At 43.2% G+C, this 22,876-nt stretch overlaps 1 protein-coding gene across 1 annotated transcript; it reads right to left on the bottom strand.

Annotated features, from left to right (window-relative positions):
* Positions 1-4,662: 4,662 nt before the first annotated feature.
* LOC123749669 (peptide transporter family 1-like) lies at positions 4,663-21,660 on the bottom strand. Its single transcript, XM_069336686.1, has 5 exons — positions 21,558-21,660; positions 20,323-20,566; positions 18,341-18,507; positions 8,351-9,153; positions 4,663-5,547 (listed from the first exon to the last, which is right to left on the bottom strand). The coding sequence occupies exons 1-5, from the start codon at positions 21,658-21,660 to the stop codon at positions 4,894-4,896; spliced, it is 1,971 nt and encodes a 656-aa protein (XP_069192787.1). The 3' UTR covers positions 4,663-4,893.
* Between the last annotated feature and the right edge of the window lie 1,216 nt (positions 21,661-22,876).

The following is a 22,876-nucleotide window of genomic DNA, read 5'->3' as shown; positions in this document are numbered from 1 at the left end:
TATATCTATCAGTACTTTACAAACACACACCAGACAAACACACACAAGGATAGGATAGGGGCACAAGAATACACACATACACAAGAATATAAGGATAGGGGCAGAAGGATTCACTACAAACGACAAGGAAGTGTGTGAGGAACTGAATAAGAAATTCCAGGAGGTCTTCACCTTAGAGCAGGGAGAGATTCCAGGGATAAGAGAGGGAATAGTTAACCAGGAACCACTAGAAGAGTTTGAGATTACCAGTGGGGAAGTAAAGAAGTGTTTACTAGAGTTGGATGTGACAAAGGCTATAGGCCCAGATGGAATCTCCCCTTTGATACTAAGGGAAGGAGCAGAAGCACTGTGCCTGCCACTCTCCATAGTGTATAAGAAATCACTGGCAACAGGGGAACTGCCAGAAATTTGGAAGGCAGCTAACGTACTTCCAATATACAAGAAAGGAGATAGGCAGGAGGCACTGAACTACAGGCCAGTGTCCCTAACCTGCATACCATGCAAGCTGATGGAGAAGATTGTGCGAAGAAAGCTAGTGGAACATCTGGAGCGAAAGAACTTTGTAACACAGCATCAACATGGGTTCAGAGATGGCAAGTCCTGCCTCACAGGGCTAATTGAATTCTATGACCAGGCAACAAAATTCAGGCAAGAAAGAGAGGGGTGGGCAGACTGCATATTTTTGGATTGTCAAAAAGCCTTTGATACAGTGCCACACAAGAGGCTAGTGAAAAAGCTGGAGATGCAGGATGGAGTGAAAAGGAAGGTACTTCGTTGGATAAGGGAGTACCTAAGTAACAGAAGACAACGGGTCACTGTGAGGGGTAAGGTCTCAGATTGGCGAGACGTCACAAGTGGAGTCCCGCAGGGGTCAGTCCTTGGACCAATACTTTTTCTGATATATGTAAATGATCTCCCAGAGGGTATAGAATCGTTTCTCTCAATGTTTGCTGATGATGCAAAAATTATGAGGAGGATTGAAACAAAGGATGATAGTAGGAGGCTACAGGACGATCTAGACAGACTGAATGAATGGTCCAACAAATGGCTGCTAAAGTTTAACCCGAGTAAATGCAAAGTAATGAAACTAGGCGGTAGAAACAGGAGGCCAGACACAAGATACAGAATAGGCGATGAAGTACTTAATGAAACGGAAAGAGAGAAAGATCTAGGAATTGATATCACACCAAACCTGTCTCCTGAAGTCCACATAAAGAGAATTACGTCTGCGGCATATGCGAGGCTGGCTAACATCAGCACAGCCTTCAGGAACCTGTGTAAGGAATCGTTTAGAATCTTGTACACCACATACGTAAGACCAATCCTGGAGTATGCGGCCCCAGCATGGAGCCCGTACTTTGTCAAGCATAAGACGAAGCTGGAAAAAGTTCAGAGGTATGCCACTAGACTAGTTCTAGAACTAAGAGGCAGGAGTTCTTAGTTCTGGAACACTGGAAGACAGAAAAGTGAGGGGAGACATGATCACTACCTAAAAATCCTCAGGGGAATTGACAGGGTAGACAAGGATAGACTATTCAACACTGGCGGTACGCGAACAAGGGGACACAGGTGAAAAGTGAGTACCCAAATGAGCCCCAGGGACGTTAGAAAGAACTTTTTCTGTGTCATAGTAGTTAACAGGTTAAATGCATTAGGCAGAGATGTGGTGGAGGCTGACTCCATACACAGTTTCAAATGTAGATATGATAGAGCCCAGTAGGCTCAGGAATCTGTACATCAGTTGATTGAAGGTTGAGAGGCGGGACCAAAAACCCAGAGCTCAACCCCCGCAAACACAGCTAGGTGAGCACACACACACACAAAAACACACACACACACACACACACACACACACACACACACACACCACACACACACACACACACACACACACACACACACACACACACACACACACACACACACACACACACACACACACACACACACACACACACACACATACACACACACACACACACACACACACACCGAGCTGAGAGGTATGAGCTACGAGGAGAGACTACGGGAATTAAACCTCACTTCGTTGGAAGACAGAAGAGTTAGGGGGGACATGATCACCACATTCAAGATCCTCAAGGGAATTGACAGGGTTGATAAAGACAGGCTGTTTAACACAAGGGGCACACGCACTAGGGGACACAGGTGGAAACTGAGTGCCCAAATGAGCCACAGAGATATTAGAAAGAACTTTTTTAGTGTCAGAGTGGTTGACAAATGGAATGCATTAGGAAGTGATGTGGTGGAGGCTGACTCCATACACAGTTTCAAGTGTAGATATGATAGAGCCCAATAGGCTCAGGAACCTGTACACCTGTTGATTGACAGTTAAGAGGCGGGACCAAAGAGCCAGTGCTCAACCCCCGCAAGCACAACTAGGTGAGTACAAACACACACACACACACGTAGCCTGATGGATAGCGCACAGGACTCGTAATTCTGTGGCGCGAGTTCGATTCCCGCAGCAGGCATAAACAAATGGACAAAGTTTCTTTCACCCTGAATGCCCCTGTTACCTAGTAGTAAATAGGTACCTGGGAGTTAGTCAGCTGTCACGGGCTGCTTCCTGGGATGTGTGTGTGTGGTGTGAAAAAAAGTAGTTTGTAAACAGTTGATTGACAGTTGAGAGGCAGGCCGAAAGAGGCAGGCTCAACCCTCGCAAACACAACTAGGTGAATACACACACACACATACACACACACACACACACACACACACACACACACACACACACACACACACACACACACACACACACACACACACACACACACACACACACACACACACACACACACACACACACCAAAGAGAGAGACCAAAGAGCCAGAGCTCAAACCCCGCAAACACAACTAGGTGAGTACAGAAGTGGCTGGTGGGAGCCGCGGTGGACGAGCGGACAGCACGCTTGACACGTGATCCTGTGGTCCCGGGTTCGATCCCGGGCGCCGGCGATAAACGATGGGCAGTTTCTTTCAACCTATCTCCCTGTTACCTAGCAGTAAATAGGTACCAGGGAGTTAGTCAGCTGTCACAGGCTGCTTCCTGTGTGTGTGTGTGTGGTTTGGGAAAAAAATAGTTGTAGTAGTAAAACCATTTGAGTGACAGTTGAGAGGCTGGCCGAAAAAGACTCATCCCCCGCAAGCACAACTAGGTGAATACACACACACACGTGAGTACATACACACACATTCCAAACAAACAAACACATACCAAACACACACACCACACATACTACACACACAAACACACCAACACAGACAATCACACAAACAAAACAAACATGCACACCATATACAAACGCACCAAACACACACCCAAACATATCAAACACACACACACAAACGCACCAAACACATATAAACACAGACAAACACTCATGCCAAACACAAATATGGCAAACAAACAAACCACACACAAAACATACTAAATACACACACCCAAACACACATCACAAACATAAACACCCCAAACACACACTATAGTAATGCTTATACCTATCAGTACTTTCTACACACACACACACACACACACACACACACACACACACACACATACACACACACACACACATTATACGTATTTTATACGTTTAAAAGACGACTTTATATAAATAGTTAGTGTCACCATTCTGTTACCAAATAAATACGTCAGAAAACGTTTTGTGTTTACTGGGGGCACCAGGACACTCACTGACCTCAGGACACGAGGCACCAGGACACTCACTGACCTCAGGACACGAGGCACCAGGACACTCACTGACCTCAGGACACGAGGCACCAGGACACTCACTGACCTCAGGACACGAGGCACCAGGACACTCACTGACCTCAGGACACGAGGCACCAGGACACTCACTGACCTCAGGACACGAGGCACCAGGACACTCACTGACCTCAGGACACGTGGCACCAGGACACTCACTGACCTCAGGACACGTGGCACCAGGACACTCACTGACCTCAGGACACGTGGCACCAGGACACTCACTGACCTCAGGACACGAGGCACCAGGACACTCACTGACCTCAGGACACGAGGCACCAGGACACTCACTGACCTCAGGACACGAGGCACCAGGACACTCACTAACCTCAGGACACGAGGCACCAGGACACTCACTGACCTCAGGACACGAGGCACCAGGACACTCACTGACCTCAGGACACGAGGCACCAGGACACTCACTGACCTCAGGACACGAGGCACCAGGACACTCACTGACCTCAGGACACGAGGCACCAGGACACTCACTGACCTCAAGACACGTGGCACCAGGACACGTGGCACCAGGACACTCACTGACCTCAGGACACGTGGCACCAGGACACTCACTGACCTCAGGACACGTGGCACCAGGACACTCACTGACCTCAGGACACGTGGCACCAGGACACTCACTGACCTCAGGACACGTGGCACCAGGACACTCACTGACCTCAGGACACGTGGCACCAGGACACTCACTGACCTCAGGACACGTGGCACCAGGACACTCACTGACCTCAGGACACGTGGCACCAGGACACTCACTGAGAATTCATTGTTTTATTTATATATACAGGAGTTCTTACATTTTTGTACAGCCACTAGCATGCATAGTGTTTCGGGCAAGTCCTTAATCCTATGTTCCCTGAAATACGACCCGCCAAATCGTTTACCAATCAGGTACCCATTTTACTGTTGGGTAAACAGAGGCGTCAGTTAAGGACTGATGCCCAGTAAATCCTCCTCGGCCAGATACGATCCCAGGACAAAGCGCTCACGAAACGCCAACGCTTACCACTTCATCATGGGGACAACATGGTGAATGCGTTATTCATACGAGACACTTGGACAATCCAGCTGTGACTGTCGTCACAGGAAATATGGCTATACAGACCGTTCCATGACAAAAGCGGGATTGTCGTAAGAAGCTAATTGTTGTTGGTCTCGCTCACAGGCTTCACTTGTCATCTTCGACTCCTTTCCGGGGTCTACTGGCAAGTTATTGTTGTGTCTCTTAATCAACTTGAAGAAAATTATGGTGTTGATGGACATGAGACAGGCATAGAAGATGGCTTCGTGCGAGGCTCGGTGCTTGAAGGCCCCCGTGGCAGAGCTCAGGCTCGTTAGTCCTGCAAAGAGCCACAAGCCGACAGTAATTGTGAAGAGATTGGCTGCCTGCAGTGAAGACTTCATGGCCATCGGGGCCTGCGAGTAGGCAAAGTCCATGCCAGAGACTAAGAAGAGGACCTCGCCGATGGTGATGAGGACGTACTGGGGAAGGAGCCACAACATGTGGACGTTTGCAGGGGCCGTCATGGGGAAGAGGAAGACGTCAGTGGTGGTGATGACGATGTCGTACACACCGTCCTGGTACACTGCAGCCTCCCCAACTTCCACCTCTTCCACCATCACCTTGTACTCCTGGGGACTGATGCGCTGGAACTCCGTCTTTCCCTTCAGGAGCTGGAAGTTGTGGAGGATGGTGTCGTACGTGAGTGTCACGTTGAGCTCGTTGTGCGCAGGCACTAACACCCGCACCTGTCAGGGGAACCAACACAACTGAACAACACCAGGAAACCAGGCCATAAATTTTACAGAATATTTATTTTTTAGGAACCATCAAATAATATTAACAATACCAGTATTAATATCAGTAATGAGAAAATCACTCTAACAGAGCGGGGATCAACACAATATCTTGGTGAATGCCAGAGTATCTAAAACTGGAACTGAGATCAGAATGTTGTGGTCAGAATCAGATTTATATTTTGTACCAAGATAGACAACAACGGCACTTTCCTGGACCGCGGGAGATTACACCCTTTCCCATTTTAATCCCTCCCTTTCCACTCAAGAAGAAACTTAGAGATCAGCCCAAGCTTCGTCTTGAGGCAAAGCTGAACGCCTTAAGCCATATTGATGCTCTGTCCACAGAGCATTCTCTCTCTCAAATCATATAAACTGATGGTTCCCTACACCGCACCACGGGTGCAGCTGGAAGTGCAGTTGTTCTGACAATGGACGATGGCATATATTTTGAGTGGGAAGTCCGCATAAACCACAGATCCTCTACCCTTTCAGACCGAGCTATTTGCCTTGCTTCTTGCACTGAAATGTGTACAAGTCTCCAAATTTAATACATTAACTGTAAGTGACTCTTTATCATCCTTAATTCTATTAAACTTTATAATACAGAACTGTAACGTGCTCGTTTCTGAAGCTAGACACAAATACAACAAAATTATTAATAATGGTAACAGAGTTCATTTCATGTGGACTCCATCTCATGTTTGCCTCCGAATGCATGATAGAGCTGATGAGTTATCCAAAGAATCTGCCTTAAAAGAAGAAATTGAGTATAACCTTGGATAGTCAATAAGCAGCCTGAGAGCAATAGTACACGAAGAACTTCAACAAAATCTTCTAGATTTGTGGCAAAGTGAAATCGACACCAGTAATTCCATCTATCATGCAAGAGGAGCCACACATCTATGGATCATCCAATAAAATCAGCAGGCTTCTAGATGCTATTACTTCTCGGCTTAGAATCGGTATCTAAGTACAAGTATCTCTGGGAATTCTCATTATCTGCTGATGTAGACCCAACCAAATGTAAACTGTGTCAACACAATTATTAGCACACCCTCCGTCACTATGTGATGGAGTGCAAAAAGATACTTGAATTCAGAGACAATTCTATGAAAAATGTTCCAGAGATGTATAAATATTTCATTCCAACTTATCTGCTGCCAGAAGTCTTGGTCAAATCTCCCCAGTTTGCTAACTGTAGGTAGTAACTAAGTGATTATATCCTATGCACCGCTGTCCACTGGATAGGGGGCGGTGTGCAGGACAAACATATCAATTATGACACTAGCTTCCTACATATGTCAGTTGCTTAATTTAGAAACTGTACTTGTGGTCGGTCTCGAGCCCATTGATAATGTGACGATGTGCAATGAATTATGTAACTAGCTCATCAAGATTGTAACTTGTTTATCTAAATGAATTATGGGGTTCAGTCCCTGAGCCCATTATGTGCCTTTGTAACCCTTTTCCCTACCGCCCACAGCATAGGTATGGGGTGCATAATAAATGAACTAACCTAACTGACAGACGTGCGCCATACCCCTGAGCCATAACATGTACAAAAGATATTCCTCCAGACGCTACTGTGTCCTCTAAGGAGTCTGCTGCTAAGGAAATTGTTGCCTCAAACAGTTTTTATGAAGAGCCCGCATTCACTCTGGAGTGAGTGTGGAGTTCTCCACGAATTTTCTCCCTTCAAATACACAAGGAAATCACAACAGCGTGATTTATCAATAAGAAAATCACTGGAGCCGAGCGGAGATTGAACCAGCATCTTAAGATGTTGGTTCAACACTATCGACATTCACCAGCAACAATGCAACACTCAACGAGTCTAGACGTTACAGACATCTTAAGATGAAGCAGCATCTTAAGATGCAGCAGCATCTTAAGATGAACCAGCATCATAAGATGAACCAGCATCATAAGATGAACCAGCATCTTCAGATGAAGTGGCATCTTAAGTGAATCAGCATCTTAAGATGAAATAGCATCTTAAGATGAAGTGGCATGTTAAGATGAACCAGCATCTTATGATGAAGTGATATCTTAAGATAAACTAGCATCTTATGATGAAGTGACATCTTATGATGAAGTGACATCTTAAGATGAACCAGCATCTTATGAAGTGACATCTTAAGATGAACCAGCATCTTATGAAGTGACATCTTAAGATGAACCAGCATCTTATGAAGTGACATCTTAAGATGAACCAGCATCTTATGAAGTGACATCTTAAGATGAACCAGCATCTTAAGATGATGGTTCAATCCCCGCTCGGCTCCAGTGATTTTCTTATTGATAAATCACGCTATTGTGATTGCCTTGTGACTATCAATAATAATAATAACAAAACCACTAAAAACGCTACTTAATAGACCTGTAATATATGGCTCGTCTTTATTAGCCAAAAATATTCTAAAACTTGCTTAATAAATTTATGAGGATGGAGAAAGTTGCAAAAATCTCATTTATGAAAATGTTTCAGTATTTGTAGGAGTAAAAATAATTGCTAGGATATTGTCGTACTCTGAACTGTGTTGTGAAACATCATACTCGCCCGTTGTTGTGTTTTATTAATATATTTTACAGTTGACTTGGCGTTATGGTGACACTTTATGAGACACTTTCCAGTTGCTAGTCACCTGAAATGATTAGCGCTGAATCTTTAGTAAAGTCTGCTCTCATTGTTAGCATTTAACTTTTTAAAGCTAAGAAACTGAGAGGAAATGATTGGGGTGTGGAGACTCACTTTGGTGTCTGCATCTTCGTCCTTGATGTACTCGAGTGTGGGAGGGAGAGCCAGCACGCCAGTGGAGGTGACAAGGAGTGTTGTCTCATGGGCACCCAGCACCCTCACTCTCACCTGTCTCATGTCCGGGGCGAGGCAGGAGGCTATCACCTTGGCCTCCACCTCATCACCATATGTGACAGTCAAGCTAGGCAGAACCACCTGGCCTCTGCTCTCCACACTCAGCTGACCGGTCTTGACGAAGGGCACCTCCACCACCATCTGGCAAGGCAGTGCGTTGTAAACGTGGATTCTCGCCTGCTCTGGAGGAATGAAAGTTTGTTCCACGCTCATGTTCACCATTGCGTAGACCAGGAAGGCGATGATGGTGAAGCACATCCCTGCGATCATCCGGGATGTGGTCTTTGTGAGGATGCCAACGCGGGCCAACATAGGGTAGACCACAAAATCAAAGAGCGGAATTAGAGCTAAAACGAGCAGTGGGTTGGCAGTGGAAGACATTTCTGGCGGGATCCTATAGCTGCCCACCATGCCGTCGAGACGTTTAGCCTGGAATATCATACCAGTGGAGGTGTGGTAGTAAAGAGCATTAAAGAGCGGGAAAGTGCAGAACAGCAGAAGGACACGCAAGGTCACCTTCACGTCAAGTAGCAACTGAGCATCAAATTTGTCCTGAGCACGGTCAAGCCAGTGCTGCACGGGCTTTCGGTCCTTATCCCAGGTCTTGGTGACCGCGCATGCAACGCAGCGAACTGTTCTTAATATCATATTGTCTAGGGGCCTCTCCTTGTACTGCGACCTACCTGTAATATTACAAAAACATAACAACTAATAGAGATAATATGAGAGTATTAAAACACGCAGATATCACATTAACGTGATGTATATTATCGAGAAAATTCACTAGGGAAATGAGGCGGAAGCGAACCTACGACCTTGGCGTTGCGAAGCCGCATACTCAACTACTAGACCATCGCTGACTTGTAAAAGCCATACATCCGGATTTCTACTGAAATCACAGGATGTATGGAGGCCCCTGCTGAAGCCAGTCCAAGTTTTACGTATAACCCACAAGCACTCAGGTAGAAGGGAAGAGTGGTCCCACATCTTATGCCTCAACTTCAGAAACACATAGTGTGTTTCTGTGGTGCTACGTACGACCCACAAGCACTTCCTGTGATTTCAGTGAAAATCGGGTTGCATGACGTTTTACGAGTCACAGTGGTCTAGTGGTAAAGTATGCGGCTTGGTAATGCCAAGGTCGTAAGTTCGTGTTCTCCTCATTACCCTCGTGGATTTATTCATTTTCTGAGAGAATTAATTCCACTGCTGACTTAATGGTGTACATTGTGTGCACTACAGTAGGGAAATCAGCTTGTGAATGCAAGAGTACACATACTACGGTTGTACACAATATGGATGCAGATGAGATCTATTATACCATACAAATTGAGTAGATCGAATAATAATGACCCGAAATGGATAACAAAAGAAAGCTGAAGAACGTTATCGGTAGGAAGAGAGCTTGGTACAAAAGGATTAAGAATGAGGAAGTTAGTTTAGAATAAGAATTCGTACAATTGGTCGGCTTAATCGACTGAGCTACGACATGGTAAAAGAATTGCATCCAGGAGTTCTACTGAACTTATAAGGATCCTGCAGCCTCTCCGAGACACAAAACAGGGTTTTACACAATTCCCCCCCATGCACTCGAGCTATGTCAATAGGCCGTTCTACCTCTTCGCCCTTACTTCAGTACACACAGATCTCACAATAGCGTGATGCATCAAATGAATCCAAGATCCTTGCAGGATCCAAGTAAGTTCAGTAGAACTTCTGGTTGCAGTTCTTTTACCATGTCGTAGCTCATCCGATTAAGGCAGCGTCTGGGATGCTCTCGGACGTAAGTTCGAATCCTCGTCATGGCTTTTGTGGATTTGTTCAGATGAGTAGTATTTTTAATAAATATTTTATCTCTATATTTACTAAAGAGGAGCTTAACATTATCCCTTCAGCCGAGCAAGTCTATGTTGGTGGGGAAGAGAAAAGGTTGAATAGTTTAGCATTTACCAGGGAGGATGTTATTAAACAAATAGTGAAACTCAAGCCAAACAAATCCCTAGGACCAGACGAAGTGTTTGCCAGGGTGCTTAAAGAATGCATAGAGGAGCTTTGCGAGCCATTGTCTACCATATTTAATAGATCATTACTCAGGCAGAGTGCCAGCGTGGAAGGTTGCTAATGTGGTACCAATTTCAAGAAAGAAGATAGATCACTTGCGTCAAACTATCAGTCAATTAGATTAACATCTATTATGAGAAAATTACTTGAATCGATAATTGCAAATATCATTCGTCTTCATCTTGAAAAACATAGATTAATAAATGATTCACAACATGTTTTACTAATGGCCGTTCATGTTTAATAAATTTGCTATAATTTTATTCCAGCATAGTTGAGGCAGTTGATAGTGGTAAGGTTTGTGATGTTGTGTACAGTGACTTTAGCAAAGCTTTTGATACAGTGCCACATGAAAGACTGATTAAAAAGATAGAGGCTCATGGTATTGGGGGTGCTATATTAAGTTGGTTAGGGCATGGCAATACCAAAGGAAACAAAGAGTTAGTATAAATAGGATTAAGTCAGAGTGGGAAAAAGCCGTAAGTGGAGTGCCTCAAGACTCAGTACTGGGTCCTCTGTTATTCTTCATATATACAAATTATACATAACCCCTGCACAAGCCAATTCTGCCATGACCTAGTGTGTTTGCCCCCCCCCCCCTCTCCTTCTATAGAATAATGCACAGTTTCACTCTCTCAACTGAGTTGAAATGGAAGGAATCCCAGCAGTCGGGCAGGAGTCCACAAGCCTTGAGGTTCCAACAAATACTCCTAAAAGAGGTTGTTGCCGAGTATGCTACAAAAACACCACCATAAACACTAACGGTGGTGTTATCCGCTTACATATCTTCAATGAGGCAAAATGCAGGGGGTCCCACCAGCCTCCAAAGGGAAGCAATGGAAAGCTACAATTAACGATTAGGGAAGACACTCCCATTAACTTAATCTCATCTGAAGACCTCACTCAAGCGATCATAGCGACGTCTGCTAGAACATTTCCACACATCCCAAAGCAGCCCATCCCAGTGCAGCAGCCAAACCCTCTACTCTTCTGAAAAGGGTCAATGACGCGCCGGAAAACATTCAAGCATGGCATCATGTCCTTTTGCTTGGTAATGTAAGCCTCACCGTCCCTCCAAGGAGGGACAAATCACTTGCATCCTCGGTCCTGAGGGCGATAGATGAATACCCAAGGAGGGATAACCTAGTTCGCCTCCCTCTTCGAGGAAAACACACCCATCGCAGAAATGGTAACTACAGCACATCGGAAACGCACAAAGTCAGAGCACATATCACCAAGAAAATTGAAGAGGGAAATACTGCAAGTGTTATTCGAGTCCTCGCCTGTGATGAGAAAATTGGTCCTAGAAACTCTGCCACAGCACGAGTCCTGCAAAGCAAGCACCCACCCAGAGCCTCAGGAGTCGATAACATCGTACCGCCACCAGCCGAGGCCAGTTCACACCCATTAACTGTTGGTGAATCTGAGGTCTACAAAGCAGCCCTTTTTTCTACCTGGGTCAGAAGGTGGCTTTTCAGGATTAAAACCTTAACACATCAAGCAAATGTTGAATCCTGCGGTTGGTGATGCTGCACAAGATCTTCTTGTGAAACTCACAAGGCTCGTCAATGAGTGCCTGGCTGGTGATATACCTGAGGTCATCAGGCAACACTCTCCGACGCCTGGTTGCCAATGCTGCCACGAGGATTGTCAGCCAGCAAGCAACTGAATTGCTGAAACCAATTCAGCTAGGATTTGGGATCCCCCAAGGCTGTGAAGCGGCTGCCCATGCAGCACGAGCATACATCACCAACATTTCTGACGAAAAGGCCCTGCTCAAACTGGACTTTAAGAATGCCTTCAACGTGGTCAGAAGAGATGCAGTGCTCTGTGCTCTACATTGCCATTTCCGGGCCCTCTACCCGTTCATACCATCTTTCTACAGTGGTGAATCAAAATTGCTCTTTGGCGAACACGAAATCAGATCATGTGAGGATGTTCAGCAAGGTGATCCTCTAGCTCCTCTTCTTTTCTGCTCAGTCTTAAAAGAAATTACTGAAAGCTTGTCCGGCAAGTTCAACATCTAGTTTTTGGATGATGGCACTATAGCTGCCCCCCCTAGACCACCTCTTGGAAGACATCTGAAAATTTAAGGAGCATGAAGTAAGCCTGGGTCTCTTCCTGAATCCTTCCAAGTATGAAGTAGTCTCCTCCAACCCAGACATCATAGCTAGAATAAGGTCTGCCTTGCCCAGATCCCATGTCATTAGGGCTGTGAATAGCACCCTCCTTGGAACCCCCTTTCCCCTCGGGTCTTACGCCATCGAGGAAATCTTTGATAAGAAAATGACAGACCTCAAGAGGATGGAAGACAGGATAGGTGATATTGATGTCCACAATACTTTTTATCTCCTCACTAAATCCCCATGCCTTCCGAGGCTAACCTACTTTCTGAGGTGCGTCTCATCCTATGACAGCCCAAAGCTTGAAGAGTATGACCTATTACTGAGGACCATACTAGAAAAAGCTGCCAACCTCTCCCTCAATGAATGCCAGTGGAAACAAGCCACTCTTCCTGTCAGGCTCGGTGGCTTGAGTGTCCGCATTGCAACCCAAATTGCTGTCCCAGCCTTCCTGTCTTCCTCCTCATCATCAGATGACCTGGTTAAGGTTATTATACCTGATAACCTGTGTGACTTAGCAGGGATACAGAACTCCCACTACACGGAATGCGACATAAAATAGGGTACCATGGCAGACCCAGCACTCAGACCAACCATGTTGAAAGCCAAGCAACAATATAGCTGGGACAGCCACTTTGCAGACGAAGAAGCCACAGCTTTGCTGTAGACAGCAACAACCCCCAGTGATCGTGCACGCCTCATAGCTGTGAAGGCTCCCCATGCAGGGGACTTCTTTTCGGCAGTCCCTATGTCTGCGACAGGCACACGTCTTGATCCGCAGCAGCTCGGTATTGCAGTCGCTCTCCGACTTGCTGCCCCTATACACACTGTTCATAGGCATATTTGTGGCAAGGCAGAGGCAGACGAATATGGACTGCATGGCCTGCACTGTGGAAAATCTGGCGGTTGATATTCTAGACATGACGAAGACAATGACAACATTAAAAGGAGCCTTGCCTCTGCCCAGTGTCCAGCAGAGAGAGAGACCCACAATCTATTGAACTGTAACTCTGCTATCTTTGCCGGCCGACCAGATGGAATCAGACTATGTTCTTGGAAGGGTGGCAGACAGTTGGCGTGGGACTACATTTGCGTATCCACCCTGGCAACCATATACATTGACGTCTCTGTCGGCCAAGCAGGAGCCACAGAGAAGGAGACAAGTCAACTAAGTACAAGGAAATAGATCATCCGTACAACATCTTTCCAATAGGACCTGAGACCCTAGGTCCATGGGGGAAAGAGCGCAAGAAGGATTCTTAAAGATCTTGGTTCCAGGCTCAATGACACTACCAGAGCCCCTAGAGCGTCAACGTTTCTCTTCCAGCATCTCAGTGTAGCGATCCAGAGGGGGAATGCCTGCTGAATCCTCGGTTCCTGCCTGGAGTCAGAGGAGTTCGAAGAAATCTACAGCCTCTAGGAAACAAACTTTCCCTTATTTCCTCTTAATGTTTTCTTTTTATAAACAATCAGATATGTAACTGTGTAACCTTGTATAATAAAGTGTACTACATAAAAAAGGGGGTGGTAAGAGACATGAACATTCATACGTATTCAGAGTTAAATGGCAAGTTTTTTCTGAATGCTCTGTCTTCCCTTGTTTGAGGCTGTAAGTCCCTACAATTGCACCAGAGGTTTTACCACCTATATAAATGATTATGTGAATATATATCCATTCTATGGTACGGCGACCAAAACTGAACTGCATAATCTAAATGGGGCCTCACCGGAGCAAGATATAGCTGAAGTACAAAACCAGGTGTCTTATTACTAACGCTTCGATAAATAAATCCCAGTGTCCTATTTGCCTTATTAGGAACATTTATACATGGATTTTTTGGTTGTAAAGTCTTAATAATCATATCTCCCAGATTCCTTTCGTAATCTTAACACCATCTAGCTCGTATCTTGTAACTCTATCATCATTACCTAGCCAATAAACCTTATATTTGACAGCATTAAACTGCATCTGCCACTCTTGACCATTTCAACCCTATAAATGATTTTATTTATAGGTACATAATAAGCTGAGGGACTAAACTCCACAATTCATTTAGCTAAGCAATTTACAGTTTTGATGCACGTCGACCCTCGTGATAGCAATGGCCTTCTGGTATTGTAGACTCATCAGAGAGACCCAACATGACACACCTAAGTCCATGCACAAAGATTTCAGAACCATGCACATATAAGAACATAAGAATATATGAATGAAGGCAACTGAAGTAAGGTCTATTGGCCTATACAGGCAGCTCCTGTTTATACTATGGTGTGAGCAGGTGACTAATATGCTACGGTGTCATCTGGGACTAATATTCTACAGTATCATCTGGGACTAATATGCAGCATTGCACACATATGTTTGTGGCTTTACTAATGTAATGGGACCCGGGGGTAATGGCTCTCTTTTTGTCCATTAGCCCGGCCTTTAGTTAACTGTTCTAGAGTTTCCGCGGAGTTCCTACTGCAACCTCTCCAGTTCAAAACCTTGTAACCTCGGTGTTTGATCACCAAGGTGCTACAGAAACAAGGCATTGTACCAGATCAGCTACCAGTAACTCTAGAGAACTCTAATACTTTCCGCTGCCACCATCCATTCTAGTAATCCTATGTAAGACAAAGAATGGAACTTTTCTGTACTACACAATATCAAAGAAGTTCATGTATCAACTGCAAGTATGAACTCGCAAAATATCAAGCCTCTACGTCCATAAGCATCAAAGAACTCTCCCTCCCTCCAACCTACAAACTATCATAGGGAACCCATGGATCGAAATTAATAATAATAATAATAATAAAATAATAATAATAATAATAATAATAATAATAATAATAATAATAATAATAATAAAAATAATAATAATAATAATAATAATAATAATAATAATATATAATAATAATAATAATAATAATAATAATAATAATAATAATAATAATAATAATAATAATAAAAATAATAATAATAATAATAATAATAATAATAATATAATAATAATAATAATAATAATAATAATAATATATAATAATAATAATAATAATAATAATAATAATAATAATAATAATAATAAAAAATAATAATAATAATAATATAATAATAATAACATAATATTAATAATAATATTAATAATAATAATAATAATAATAATAATAATAATAAAAATAATAATAATAATAATAATAATAATATAATAATATTAACATAATAAAATAATAATAATAATAATAATAATAATAATAATAATAATAATAATAATAATTTATTTAGGAAAAGTACATACATAAATGCAGTTACAAACATTCTGATTGATTTATAGATAGAGCTAGTACATACAATACCTAAAGCCACTAGTACGCATAGCGTTTTGGGCAAGGTGAGGTGGGGAACAAACACTTAGACTAAAACTTAATAGTAATTGAGCTTAAAGTATATATTGCACTGAAAAAAATAAAATAAAAAATAAAAATAAAATAAAAGATAAAAAAGGGGAGGGGAACATGGTAGAAAATAGCCAATATACAAGTTGGTCAGCAAACAACATTTTTTAAAAATAGTAAGACGTGGGTTGACATTTAGGGGTAAGGTAGGTTACATGGAGTTAATTAGGTAGTACTTAGTCTTCATCTTAAACTGGTTGAGAGAGGTACAGCCTTTAACATGATTGGAAAGGTCATTCCACATCCTGGGTCCCTTGATTTGTAGACCATTTCTACTTTGATTAAGTCGTACTCTTTGAATATCAAATATATATTTGTTTCTGGTGTGGTGCCCTTGGGTTCTGTTACAACCTTCTAAGAAGCTTTTAAAATCAGGATTGACATTACAATTCAGAGTTTTAAATACATAGAGTACACAAGAGAGGATGTGCAGTGACTTAATATCTTACATATTCAGAGATTTGAGTAAGGGTACCGAGTGCTGTCTGGGGCCAGAGTTAGATATTATTCTAATAGAAGCTTTGTGTTGGGTAATTAGAGGACGTAAATGATTTTGGGTAGTAGAACCCCAAGCACAAATACCATAGTTGAGATAAGGATAGATGAGATAGTAATAGAGCATCACCAGGACAGGGCGAGGTACATAATATCTAATCTTAGAAAGAATGCCAACAGTTTTAGAAACTTTTTTTGCTATATTTAGAATGTGACCCTGGAAATTCAGTTTGTTATCGATGAGGACACCAAGGAATTTACCATCAACTTTACTACTGATTTGTATATTGTTTATTCTTAGATTAATTGTATTTGAAGATTTATTACCAAACAAAATATAGAAAGTTTTGTCAATGTTAAAAGTGAGTTTGTTAGCAGTTAGCCAAAGATGGACTTTATTTAGTTCAGTATTCACAGTGACATTTAGAGCAAGAGGGTCAGGACTGGAGAAAATGAAAGTTGTGTCATCATCAAATAAGATTGGTTTGAGGTGTTGGGGGGCATTTGGAAGGTCATTAATGTAGAAGAGAAAGAGGAGAGGGCCAAGTCTGCTGCCCTGTGGAACACCAATGTTAATGGGTAGTGTAAGAGAAATGGAATTATTCACAGAAACATTCTGGAGCCTGTCAGTAAGGTAAGACTGAAGATATTGCAGGGAGTGACCTCTGACTCCGTAATGATGTAATTTAATTTAATTTTTATTAATGTCAATTCTCAACAACAAGTTAATTAATTATATATTTACTATTAGGTCTTCACACAAATGGGTAACTCAATTCAACCATATCATTAGATGTTAAATACCAACATGAATACAACAATGTGAATCACCACACAGGAAATTGAGAGTACTAAGGCTGACTGCCCCTGAAAGTCACTCAACAACTAAGCTGGAAAACACAAATACGTCACCTCACAAGTGCACTCACCCAAGACTGAGCCTAAGTTTGATAGTGAGGGAGGGGGGGGGGGGGGTTACGATTGGCAGAATCCCCCACCCGGCCTGTGGAAACCTGGCATGGTTGTGGGACTCACGGCCAGAGGTCTCCACTACTGTTCTGCTCAATCCTCAATTCTGTCTCTTCGACAACATACGAGACTGAATCTTTACTCTAAAAATGACGTTAATTTAACATACGTACTTGAACAAGATTGATAATTACTTCCGTTACTTTAATAACTTAATTCTCCTAAATTGATGAATTATGCTCACAGGAGTATTAGTTTAGTTCATTTATTATGAGACATGTGACAATGTTGACTGATCCCCCCTCCCCCAGGCAAATCTTTTGGGAAAACCTTTTATGGGTAACCAGGTAACAGTTTACCATACTACTTGTGTAAAGGAGGAAATGTATATGTTTATCTCTCAGAATGTTCGGCAATATGTTTATTGTTTGTGATGTGTGTCTATATATGTATGAACACGTTGTACTGAACGGGGTGAGAATAGCTTGACTGTTCCCATCCGGCTAATCTCTCGGGACAAACTTTATGAGAACCCAGGTAACAGTTCCCTCTGACTCCACCAACTAGAGTATCCAAGTATACAATACCCGATGTATCATTTATATCCACAGCTACTCTGTAAATCATATAATCCGAGGTCTATAAGCTTCTAAACTAACTTAGCTTGTTACACTAAATTGTTTTATTAGGTCATCAAATTTGTATTAAAATAGTCTATGGTACCATCTTGAAAATACATAAACCAATAATAAAAATTGTTTAAAGATTATTATCCTAGAGGACTGACCAGCAGCGAAGATGACGGTGGAGACAACCATGAGGCCGGCCATTATAATGTAGGAGAGGAAGTAGCAGTCATCACCGAAGCACTGGACAGAGTCTCGTATTTGAGCTGTTATGAATAGCCCGACGAAGGCGCCAACGTTGATCATCCAGTAGAAGGAGTAAAAGAACCTGCAGCAGAAATGACAAGTTTAGAGAATGGTAAGATAACAACTTACCAGTTTTCTGGTTTATGTGCAAAAAACGAACTAATAACTCCATCTAACACATCATCGAAAGCAGGATTGTTTTGTCTTTCATTACTACTTGACCATTTCAACAAAATTATAAAGTATTATTCAAGCAAACCAAAATGCACATGTCTTATACACAGATTTTACTAATTTTTTATATATATGAAAGTGGAGTAGGAGCCATCATCCTTCTTCCATATTTTTCCATCATAAAGCATTAAGTCCTTGTGAACGCTTTCCTCACCAAGTCTGTTCGGGAACTTGCCGGCAACTTTTTAATTGCACTTCCTTCCGTGTATACCAAGGACAAATATTAGCCACAGCTGTTACGGACCCGAATCCAGCGTCCGAGCACGGAGCAGTGACGACCGCGCCATCTGTGGGTCAGCTCCCGAAACCCCCTCCAAATGGACGACGACACCTGGTGAGGACGAGGTGTACTGGCCACGAGGGCCAGTTTCCAGTCCTGTTCAGCTCACAACACAGCCGCTGCTGACCTCTGGTGAGGTGGTGCTCAGACGACAACGCCATCTATGGAGTGGATAGGTGGGCGTTTGGGTCTGAGCCTGTAAGTGAGGTGCTTTTGTGTGTCCCTGTTACTGATGACGTGTCTGATTACAGAGTCGACCTGGGACTGCTGTAATGGGAGTTGGGTCAGTCTACCCAAGGCAGCCGTCTCGTCACAAAGTGTTTGCTGCAGCAGCTGTGAGTCGCCCCCCGGATGAACACTGTGGTGTTACCCTGCCTGTGAAGCGGCAGTTGAAGGATTGTCATACCCGGGACTGACTGGTGGAGACGATTAATCACTGGGGTGTTGTGGAAAGGAGAGTGATCTGTGGTATCACACGAAACTCCTGACTAGGGCGCGACCCTAGTATCGCTCGTGGAGTGGCCTAACCAGCGTCGCTGATTTGGAACCTGCCAGCTATCTGCTGGACTTGTGGTTGACGGCCTCCACGATGGTGCCCCCAGTGGAACTGTGTTTTGGCTGGCCTGTGGCCGGGGTAGACTCAAGATTCTCGAAGGATTCGTCGTGAGGCCACGAGAGCACCAAGAGCTTGGCACCATGAAGATCCAGAGTCTTCAGAAGAAGACAACAGTGTAGATAATAGTGTTTATACCCCCCTCCCCCCCCCGTGTAATCTTCTTATATATATTTATTGGTGATGGTAATAATTATAGTATTAAGTTTTTGACTTTATTTCCCTTCCCCTTTAATTTACTTGCGTTACGGATCTCATCCCTTGAAAGCCACTACTGGCTTGGAGCCGGATACCCTTCCTCTAACAACATCAGAGTAAGAACCCAGTTGCGACCCGAGAGGGCCGTAACAACAGCACAAACCCATCTAAGTTCTTTACAAAACCCACCAACCTACTACAGGTACTCTTGAGAGAGCTCTATCAATATCTCGGGCCCAATGCTGTTCAACACGCTTCCACTACACATAAGGGGCATACCTGGCCGACCCCTCACAGTGTTCATGAGAACTGGATAAGCATCTCCAAAGGATACCTGATCAACCAGGCTGATTCATACGTCAGGCTGCGAGCAGCCGCGTCAAACAGTCTGGTTGACCAGTCCAGCAACGAGGAAGCCTGGTCGACGACCGGGCTGCGGGGACGCTAAGCCCCGGAAACACTTCAAGGTAACTTCAAGGTAAGGTAACCTATGAACCCCCTCTTCCAAGCCTTCCCTCACCTCTTAATATCCCCAATTCACCTCCTGATGAACCTCCCCGACTTTAACATACCTTTTCTGTTGCTCCCGTTGTTCTGGGACTTTGAACTGGTCGGCCCCGAGGGAGGAGTACACAGCTTTCATGAACCCTGAGCAGACGCCCAGCGCCAGCATGCCCAAGAGCGCTGTCAACTTGGAGGCGCTGAAGGAGGCCATGATGGGGGTGACCGAAGAGAGGGTGAAGATGGCGACGCCTACTATGCACCCGCAGCACATCAGGAACACTGTGCGAGCCTGTATGAGGAGGGCGACAGAGGCTAAAGAGGTGTTGAAGAGGCACGGGGAGCATGATAGTGTGAGGTAGATCGAGCGAGAGTGAAGTTCAGCTTGGAAGATATATACAGATAACAGGTCCTACAGTGATCCACAACTCGGTTATTTGGTAGAGATGGACAGCTTAAAGGCTTAAAGTTTTATCACTCGGCTCACTTTTAATCGAGGGCTCTGAGCACTATCGTGCTCCGAGCCCTCCTATTATAGTCATAAGTTTTTCTCCTGAATGTAATCCGATGACTATCTTGAGAGTCATAAACTAAAATATTTTTATAAAATTAAATTTTCACCCGACCAACTTCTATATGGTTTCAAAATAAGAGCCTTTAGATTGCTCAGAATTTGATACAATGAAAGACATAACATGAAAATTAATGTCAGAACACTGGAAAGATATAAATAATTTTGTTGTGGGATGAGCGTCAAAAAACCGTCCAAAAGTTAAAATATTTGTTAAAATTCTTTTTATTGTTCTACTATTATGGGACTAGTTTTAAAATACGCGCCATTTCATTGCAAACAATTTGATACCAAAATGAAGGACATGGCACGAAAACTTATGTTATCAAACTGAACGAGTATATACATTAGTCTGCAAGTGTGTCAATTGGTGCTCGTTCGCGGGAAACTTGGCCGAACTTGGGCTTTGCTGTAGGACTCATTCCGGGCTGTTAGACCTTATATGTATATTCCCCTCTAGAGAGAATTCTATTGCGAACACAATTATACCAAAACGAACGATGTAGCAGAAGAAATAAGGTGAGAAAACTGAAACGAGTATATACATTTTATTGATTTTGCGCGCTCACGGGTAACTTGGCCGACTTTAGTCTTTATACTTTGTTATTGGTATTGCTTATATATAATGCAGTTGTTATTACTTATATTTGTCTTTCTATTTAGAGCATTTTATTGCGAATAATTTGATACCACAATGAACAATGTTGCACAAAAACTTCTGTTAGCAAACTGTACGTGTTTGTCGGGTGTATTGGGTGTAGCGGGTGTGACAATGAGTGTGCTCTAGCGGGTAAGGTTTCGGCGACTTTGGGGGTCGTTGCGGGTTATGCGCCCCCATGTTGTCTAATTTATATGCACATGTCTGTGTAGGAAATTTTATTGCGATCACAGTGATACAAAAAAGAACGATGTCGAACAAGTTTGGACTTGATAAACCTGAAAAGAGTAGCAACATGTTCGCGCTGTTTAGCGTGCACAGCTAACAAAGACTTAGTTTTTTAATTGGTGCCGACATCACGTTAGCTTTGGTGACATGTTATACGTATGTTCCTCTAGAACATTTCATTAAGAACACATTGATACCAAAATGAAACATGTACATCGAAAATTAGTCAAAAACATGAAAAAGAGTATACAGTTTCCAGTAGGGGTGTAGCCGATGTGCAGTTGGGCATGCAGTAGCTGGTAACTGTTGGGCAAATTCACATGGTCTTGCGGGTGGGACGCGCCCATGTCTTTTACTTTATATTTATATGTTTGTGTACGGAATTTTATTGCGATCACAATGATACCAAAATTAACGACGTAGAACAATCCTGGGGTTGACAAACCTGAAAAGAGCATAAACATTTCATCGCTGTTTGGTGCTCACGGCTAACGATTGCCATAGTTTTTTACTTGGTGCGGGTCTCACGTCGGGTTTGGTGAAATTTTATATATATTTCTCTAAAGCATTCTCTTGCGAACAAATTGATACCAAAATTCAGTACATACATGGAACATTAAGATCAGCAGACCGAAAAGAGTATAAACATTACAGTGTCGCCGCGCAGTCGCCCGAAATGCTTGGCGTTAGTTTAGTTCATTTATTATGCACCCCATTCCCATCCTGTGGGCGGTAGTGGAAAGGGTTACAGAGGCACATAATGGGCTCAGGGACTGAACCACACAATTCATTTAGCTAAGCAAGTTACAATCTTCATGAGCTAGTTACAAAATTCAGTATAAGTCGTCACATCAACAATGGGTTCGAGATCGACCACATGTACAGTTTCTAAATTAAGCAACTGACATTTGTGAAGAGCTAGTGTCACAATTGATATGTTTGTCCTGCACCCCCCCCCCCATCCAGAGGGCAGCAGTGGATAGGCTACAGATAGAGTTTGTTATAGTTCTGATAGCAGAATTTTTGCTGAGTGACGATAGGCTTCAGGTAATTCGTAGTGGTTGATTTCCATGCACAGATGCCGTATTATATAGGGATAGATTAGTGATTAGTATAATGAGAGGAGAACAAAGTAGGGAACATAATATCTGTTTTTAGAAAGTATTCC

This window comes from Procambarus clarkii, chromosome 36, assembly GCF_040958095.1.
Source record: "Procambarus clarkii isolate CNS0578487 chromosome 36, FALCON_Pclarkii_2.0, whole genome shotgun sequence".
Taxonomy (NCBI): Eukaryota; Metazoa; Arthropoda; class Malacostraca; order Decapoda; family Cambaridae; genus Procambarus; species Procambarus clarkii.
This window is presented reverse-complemented; position numbering and strand designations above follow the sequence as displayed.

What these genes read in the sequence shown, in the direction of transcription:
- LOC123749669 (XM_069336686.1), bottom strand. Translation starts at nt 21,660, where the DNA reads ATGGGGGCGCATAACCCGCAACGACCCCCAAAGTCGCCGAAACCTTAC. An exon ending in CAACGGGAGCAACAGAAAAG is followed by an intron (nt 18,508 to 20,322) that starts GTATGTTAAAGT and finishes TTTCTGCTGCAG; the next exon opens with GTTCTTTTACTCCTTCTACT. An exon ending in ACGAAGATGCAGACACCAAA is followed by an intron (nt 5,548 to 8,350) that starts GTGAGTCTCCAC and finishes TTCCCCTGACAG; the next exon opens with GTGCGGGTGTTAGTGCCTGC.